Raw genomic sequence first — 8,486 nt, forward strand, 5'->3', positions numbered from 1 at the left:
ACCCATGCAGATACGGGGAGAATGTGCAGACTCTGCACATACAGTGACCCAATTTATAATGACTGCAGGAATTGCTTGCATCTCCCTGTTATATTTTACATTTTGAGATCCGCGCTGTGGCTAGGACTGGTCCTGCTGTTTCTTCTCTGCCTTCAGTACCTTCTATTTATCTGTGTTTTTTTACAATAGGGCAGGATGAAGAGACAAGCCCCTTTCTATCTCAGCCAGGATGGGGATTGAACCCTGCACATGTTGGCACTGCATTGAGCCACATGCCTAGCTGTCTAACTAACTGCGTGAACCCCGACCCCATATTGACCTGACATCACTAAAGGACTTAGGCTAGTGAGAAACAAGCGGCCATTCACTGTCATTGATCATAACAAATATGTAGTGTATGAAACTTGTTTACTGGAGTCACTTTTCTCAATGGTTAAGGCACAACTTGTTGCATCAAGTGAGAACAATAAAGAGCACCTTGCTGAGATGTGCTTGTGATGCTTAGCAAAAGCTGCTTTCAGAGGGCTGAGCAGAGAGCTTCAGTCAGACTGTCAGAAGAAACATTTAGTGGGTACGATACTTCACAACTTGTTATGCAACACCGGCTAGTCTTATCAATGATGTGGAGATGCCGGTGTTTGACTGGGGTAAGCACAGTAAGAAGTCTCACAACACCAGGCTAAAATCCAACAGGTTTATTTGGTAGCACAAGCTTTTGGAGTGTTGGTCCTCGTCACCTGAAGAAGGAGTGACACTCCGAAAGCTTGTGCTACCAGATAAACTTATTGATCTTTAACCTGGTGTTGTGAGAATTCTTACTAGTCTTATCAAGCCAGAGATCCTATGAGTATGAATTCCTGTGTAGATCCTGTATGTATTTGAGACCCATTAATACAGTCTGCCACTTCCTGTCAAGCAGGCTGGATACTATCCCTGGAATTCAAAGAAACAACCCTCACAGACATGGCTAGAGATTGGGAGGAGGTAAATTTATTAGGAAGAGCCCCTCATGGAATATAGATTGGCATAGACCAACCAGTTGGGTTGTCTGGTCTGTTTCTATGCCACAGTCTCTATGTAATTCTGTATTAACTAGAAAAAACCTCCTAAGAATGTGTTGCTTCTTCCAAGTCTCCCCAGTCTGAATGCTTTCAATCTCTCAGTCACAAACTCACATGGATAAAATACACTGCTCCAAACACTTAACAGCCAATGGTTCAGGCCTGCCACATTGCTGAGATCGTTTATTTGCTTTATCTCTGTTTCCGTATCCTTCTTATCATCCCACTCCTCCAACTTTCCTCTCTTCTCCCCTTCTCCTGTTCTCCTCCTATTCCCCTACCCATAACCATGCCCCTTCCCTGTTGACCTCTCCTTTCTACCCTTCCACTTTCCCTCCTTTCCTCTTCCAATTTTCTCTCACCCTCTTACTCAGTCTCCCTTCTCCTTACTCCCTTTGCCACTCTTTGTTCCCGTTGCCTCTCCTTTCTTTCTCATCCTTCCTTGCTCCTTTCCTCCTTCACCTCCCCACCCTGTTCTGTTCCCATAAGTTTGGGAGCAATCTCGAGGACAGGTGTAATCCTGCAGGACTGAATGATGTGACAGTGTTTGATCAGTTCGTTGAAGGCACCACATTTAAAATAGGATCAAGGATGATATAGAGAGTGCAATCAGTATAGCTATAATTTAGTTATAATTATATTTAGGCTGATTGATTGGGTACTAAAATTGTCCCTAAATTGGACCTCCCTGATCCTCGCACGTTAGGCGTAGACTAAAATCATGAATAGGTCACTGAGATAGTAGGACGGCGGCGCGGGCTCGTTGGGCCGAAGGGCCTGTTTCCCGTGCTGTGTTGTTCTTTGTTCTTTGTTCTTTGTTCTATAACCTATCAATATAGATATATAACAAATTACCTTCACATGATACAGAGACAACTATGAACAATCACTGTATTGTAATTAAGTAGAAAAACGCTCAAGCTATTGAAATTGTTATTCCATCTAGAGCTCACCTTCCAGATTGTGTGCCAAAGGTCGCACTACTGACCTTGAAGCAATTCTCAGTGGTATCAATTCTGCAAAGAAGTTTCTGTACATTTCTGTTATGGAATATTTTCCAACATCACGTTTTCTACAACATGTCTTGTAAGTAAGATAATTTACCAGTGCATCATAACAGTTCTTGTTTCATTGGAAACCTAAAATGTGGGTTGCTGCATCCATTCTATCTGCAGTCCTCGTTCTTTTATCCACAGCCCAGCCCCCCACCTCCTTCCAGTCCTCCCAGTTAACAAACCGACCGAGAAAGAATTTAGAAAGCTGATGGGTATAGAAATCATGGAGGATCCATAAGATTGTCCTTAGAGGACAAAAAAGAGGGAAGTGTGGAAGTTAAAATGCTCAGATTAAAGCAATCATACCTTCTCTGTAACAGTTTGTGAGAATGTTATCAGTTGCAGGCCTTCAAGAGAGCCTGTCTGCTTTCAGACTAATCTTCTTTTGCAAAGGCCTCATAACATTCTTCCTTTTGATCTTCACTGGAGGGCGAGAAAGACCAGATTTTTTCCCATAAAAAATATCAAAGGCGAGATATGGGGATCTGCTATGCAAATAAAGGATTAGCAGAAGTCAATTTTTCATCGCATGAGAAAGGGCAAAAAGCCAGGATTTAATTGACGAATATGTATGTCAATGAAGGATGTGAACAAAATGCTTGTTCCTCATTTGCTGTAATTGACTATAACTGATGAGCTGTTTTTCTGTAATGTCAGAACCACTCCAGCCATTTTGATGGAAGAGGGGAATTCTCCTTGTGCATAAGTAATAAAAGGCCTTGCTTTGGATGCATGGTGTCTGCGCTGTTTGTATTAAGAGTCGACTAAGTGTGCCTCAGGTTGCTGGCTCCCAGGATCCCTGACAATGTTAAATTTCACTTTACAATCTAGATATTGGCCACATATTGATGACTCACTGAGAAAAGCAGCTATTGAACGTCATGTTCATGTTCAGATGTTGATTGGATACTGGAAACACACGGATAAATCCATGCTGGCTTACCTGCAGTCACTGCAAGCTCTAGGAAATATCAAGAAAGTCCATTTTGATGTGGTGAATAATGCTTTATTTCACTAACATTTTACTAATCTTAAATATGAGTTTATTCATTCTCAGCTAATTTTACAAAACTGTTTGAAAGCCAAATTATCCGTGGAGATAAAAAGCAGTCTCTTAAACTATTAACTCACTCCATGAAGCAACTTAATGATAATACTGATGTTAGTAAACTGTTTAGAAAATTGTTACAAGAAGTTATATTTACCTTCAATTTATTGAAAAATATCTTTGATTGCACTTCTTAGGACTTCCAAAAATTCTACCAGATGCACAATTATTTTTGAGGGGTTTCTAGTAGTTAAGCTTTGAATTCTTTGATATGTTTTATGCATAAGTTACACGTTGCTGGTGAACAATAAGCCAACGTCTTAACAATGCTTCACAAATGTGACCCTTTTGCAGAAACTGTTCATTGTTCCTGTGGGAAAGTTTGGTAAAATTCCTTATGCGAGAGTATGCCACACCAAGTATTTTGTAACGGAAAATATTGCTTATATAGGTAAGAGTTTTACCTTCCATGCAGCACTTTCTAAACTATTTGTGAAGGTCGTGCTATCAAGTATTCTAGGATGTTTCAACAATTAAAAAATCCATTTCAAGGGTAATTTAGGCATTCATGTCATAAGCTTTGATTGAACTGGAGCGTTAGTGATGTTTACTGTCATCATCCCCAGCACCTACATCACAAAGTAATTTGATGAGTAAAAGCATTGATGAAATTTCCAGGTAAATACAAAATTCCAAATTTGCTATTCTAATTATGTAATTGCTTTGAAACGATTCTCAGATCTTTGCCTGTGTTCTCTGCTGATTCTTTGACTGGTACCACCAGTTAATAGGAACCCTAGGATGCTTCTGTTGATATTAATATAGAATTGTAACCTTAACCAGTCACATTTCTCTGGTTCCTGAATCATGATCAACTCCTTGTTCATATCTTTTAATCTGTTAAAACATATTTCATCCTTGTCACCAGCATATGTCATGCCCACCCCCCCACTGATTGAAAATGAATCACTGATGTAGATGAGTTAATTTTCATTCCAAAGTGGAGGTTTTAAACTTGCATCCCATGTACAAGTAATGGGCCTGTATTTTGAGTTTTGAGCTGGGGAGGGGGAAGGGGGGTGGAAGAGTGTGAAATTGTATGGATGGGATTCACTCTGAGAGTCCATCCGTCCTGATCTGGAAGCAATTTTACAGTCGGGTGGGCAAGGCTTCTGGGGGGAGACCCACCCTCACCCAAACTAAGGTCCTTAAAGGGCCACTTAATGACCTGTTCTGGCCCATCCTCAATTTTTAGGCTAGTGGACGATGATAGATTTGGGATGGAGGGGGAGGAGGAAATAGAAAAATATAACCTACATCTTGGGGAAGAAAAGGGACACCGCCATCAAAAATCCCCCCTCCCTCACCTCATCCCTCCCTCCAACCCCTGCCTTTGCCCCTGGACTCCAATCATTCCCTCACAACCGCCGCCCCAGGTATCCCCTGCCCTCCCCTTGCCGGGACTCCCCCACTATTCATCTGGCAAGATTTTACAACCTTGCTTAAGCGAGACCAGAAATTCCCGCCTGAGGTCAACAGACATTCCTGTTGTCCGCCCTTTGCCCACTCCGATTCTGTGGCAGGTGAGGCGATAGAATTCCAGTGATGTCCTGAAACTTAGTCCCAGGCACATTGCTGTAGTTCCTCCTCCATCCACTGCAGCGCTGTGCCTGGAGTGCCTGGAGAGCTGTCAGCCAATCTGATTGCCAGTGGCTCTCTACGGCTGGACTTCACCCATCTCATCTCTCCTCCGGTAACAGGATGAAGTCCCATTTGCTGGCAATCAATGTTTGTTCAGGAGTAAAATGGCAGCAGACCTCATACCTCACCCAGATGGCGGGGGCTGAGCCCCTATCCCCATCCGAAATGTTCAGGTCGGGAAAATTCAGTCAACCATTTCATCTGTGATTATAGGGGAGCAGACATGAAGAATTGTTTGGATTGCGAAAGAGATTCAACAGCCAATTGTTTTTACTTACATATATTCTTCAGGTTTTGGAGGGGGGCAGTTTCTAATTTGCTCAAACAGTAAATGCTATTTTGACTTATTAAATAAATCTTGTTGGTTTCCAGGTACTTCAAATTGGTCTTTTGACTATTTCAATTCTACAACTGGTGTGGGTCTGCTCATTAATCAGGCTGAGGAAAATGAAGAAGAATCCGGTGATACAGTTCACCATCAGCTGAAGGCACTCTTTCAAAGAGATTGGAATTCCAACTATTCCGTGACCTTGGATGATCTGGGAGATAATTCCAAATTTCCATTTAAAGTGAATGGACTACAATGATGCTGTGTAGGGACCTCACCGAAAAGGAAATCACTAAACCCCACAATCCCACTTACTAATTATAGCTACAAGGATTTTGTTGGAAGTTAGAGGAAGAAAATTGATTAAAAATAAATCATTACATTATTAAAAGTCACTTACCGCCAGCACATATATTTTCTTGCAGTGTCCGTGACTACAAGCTAAGCTGTTAATGCTGTTTTGATTATTGGGAATAAAATAACACTGCTTTTCCAGTTAATGCAAAACACACTGTGAATCTGAAGTCTGAACACAGTGTGGCAACTAGAAGATTTTAACAATAACTTCATTGCAGTGTTAATGTAGGCCTACTTGTGACGCCAATGAATAAACTTTAAGCTTTGTTACATTTCTTTAAACCTGTTTCCATGGGAAGTTATGATTGAAACTGTGAGCCACTCTGTAATGCCAGGACATGGCCTAAGGTTGTATTTATGTACCAACCATAACGTTACAGCAAAATGATCTCCATGTTGCTGTCATGAGTGAAAGTGTTGCATGATGGGAATAACCTTGATTGGCATCACACTGGAGACATATTCTCAATTTCCCAGCACCTAATAATTTAACATCTCACCTGCAATGTGAGTGTGATCTTATACAGTTTGAGTTCAAGAAGAGATGGGAAGCAATTGGAACATTATAATATCACCGAGTAGCAATCTCACCATCTGGTCAAACATCTCCCAGCTGCCAGGTGTTTATTCATGAATAGGCCATTTGATCCAATGAATTTTCAAGCCATTTCGTTTTGCCTTTGACAGTCACTTCACATGCGTTATACCTTCTGGTGAATGTACTCCGTGCATTGTTACAACAGGGTGAGCATATTATATTTAAATTTAGCAATTCCACAACTCAGTTAGATTGTAGAACCATCAATATGTGTTTCCCTACAAAATAACAATTGCCATGCCCCATTGACTAGAATCCGTGCAGTGCAGAAGAAGGCCATTCAGCTCATCAAGCCTGTGCCCCATCCATGCCTATCGCTGTTAACCCCACATATTTACCCTGTTAATCCCCCTGACTCTAAGGGGCAATTTAGCATGGCCAATCCATCTAACCCACACATCTTTTGGACTGTGAGAGGAAACCGGAGCACCTGAAGAAAACATCCCCATGGGGAGAATGTGCAAACTCCACACAGACAATGACCCGAGGTCAGAATTGAACCCGGGTCCCTGGTGCTGTGAGATAGCAGTGCTAATCACTGCGCCACCGTGCTGCCCCACACTTCTTTGGCTGTAAAGTGCTCTTTCCTGTATTTTGTAAATTTGTACAAATTCTATTTGAAACTCCTTAGGCTATACATTCAGCACAGCATGGTTCTTTAGAACACCGCTAAACAGTCTTTTAGTAGTCACTAGGCCATCTAGGCAAATTTTATGTTACTACTGAAATGCTGTCTTTTAAAGACATTATTTGAAAATATACACAATGAACCTAAATAACACACACAAATTAACTATTGTAGTCATGGCATAGAATTGAACTGAATTAGGAATAGATGTAAAACCATTCCACGTTCCAGAATGAGCTGGTAGACTAACTGCGAGTATATTGAGGCAGGGAAAAGTCCCATAAAGGTATTTTTTATTGATTAAGTCCTAAACCTTTTGTTGGGTATAATATGTTCCAAAGGCTAATTTAATGAATGCACTACATGATATACGATTCTGGCATGTAGACTAGGAAAGTTTCAGATTGTTTTCTTCATCTGTGCTGAGTTAACTGATTTCAGTTTAGATAGCCTCATTAAGAGCACTACAATTGAATTTAATCTCTTTAATTTAGCAAGGTAGAGAATGAAGAACAAGTTCCCCAATTATCATCCGGTAATCTTGCCCTGGAAAGAGTTTACGTTTTCATCCTAGACAAAGGCAGGATTGAGTTGAGTTCTCCACTGTCTGTGGCCAAGGATGAAGATTGACCACACAGGTGAGCTGTAGAAGGGCTATGGGTGCCTTTGCAACCATGGCACAATGAGCATTAAGAGGATAAAAGGGGACACGTTCTGACAGTGCTAATGTCGAGATTACAGCTGTGTTCACCCTGTACAGTGCAAATAAAATTAAACTTTCAAAGAGCTTAGTCTGTTTTCCATTCAATTCAGACATGGCAATTTGAGTCATTAGTAAAGAGACAGATCCTTGGCCTCAAGTAAATTGAATTATGAATGATGCAACATAATGTGTGTATACTTAATTCAAGTGTTGCATAAAAATACAATGGACAGTTCATAGGATCCAGTGCTGAAGGAAGCTATTTGGCCCATCGATTCTGCATTGAGCACAATTCCATGCAGGCCCTAACCCAATAACCCCACACATTTACCTGCCAATCCCCGACACTAGGGTGCACTGTTGGATTAGCCTGAAATAACTGAAATGAAGAGGGGTGGAGTTGGTAGCGAAGGTTTTTGGCTGGAGCAGAACAAAATGGTTTTGGACTTCATGGCTTCAGATTTATTGATAAGTTGATGTTTTTTTCCTCAGATCTTGACTTCAGTGTAATTAATTCTGTGATTGCATCACCATCCCATCAATCATTGAATGACACAAATGTCTAGAAAGACCTGGTAATGTTTAGCAACTCATTTTAGAAGGTTCCACATCTAAAGTTCCATTGTCACTTTATTAGTTGAATAGTTTTGATATTCCTAATCGGATAATATATCACACAATATGGATAAGTCAGGCAGGATTCCTGTCACTTTGTTGAAGTAATTGAGAAATATCATGGAAACTGGAGACAATTTAAGGAACACCAATCGAATGTGAATCATATCTCTTCAGAAATCGAGTATGCATGTGACCTTTGAAATCTTGGGAGATCAAGATGAGTCTGCATCTTGTATCATTTCCATTACTAATATCCATTAGTCGTCTAGGAAACCAGAGTGTCTGTTCCGAATGGAAGCACTTACGAGAATGAATTTGCGACTGCCTATCTAAAATTAATGGAAGGGGGAAGAGGTTGCGTTAAATAAATTTAGACAGTGCTTTTTTAA

At 40.9% G+C, this 8,486-nt stretch overlaps 1 protein-coding gene across 3 annotated transcripts in view; it reads left to right on the forward strand.

Moving 5' to 3' along the window:
* Positions 1-7,525, forward strand: part of pld4 (phospholipase D family member 4) — a 44,818-nt gene extending 37,293 nt beyond the window's left edge. For 2 of the 3 annotated variants that reach the window (XM_080201986.1, XM_080201985.1), the window contains exons 8-11: positions 2,008-2,147; positions 2,948-3,110; positions 3,519-3,615; positions 5,238-7,525. In XM_080201986.1, coding sequence (XP_080058112.1) covers positions 2,008-2,147; positions 2,948-3,110; positions 3,519-3,615; positions 5,238-5,452 — 615 coding nt within the window. In that variant the 3' untranslated portion in view covers positions 5,453-7,525. The remainder of the gene's footprint in view (positions 1-2,007; positions 2,148-2,947; positions 3,111-3,518; positions 3,616-5,237) is intronic. The other variant, XM_080201987.1, reaches the window with a different exon arrangement.
* Positions 7,526-8,486: the final 961 nt, after the last annotated feature.

The sequence above is a fragment of the Carcharhinus amblyrhynchos genome, chromosome 14 (assembly GCF_965287045.1).
Source record: "Carcharhinus amblyrhynchos chromosome 14, sCarAmb.v2.hapA, whole genome shotgun sequence".
Taxonomy (NCBI): domain Eukaryota; kingdom Metazoa; phylum Chordata; class Chondrichthyes; order Carcharhiniformes; family Carcharhinidae; genus Carcharhinus; species Carcharhinus amblyrhynchos.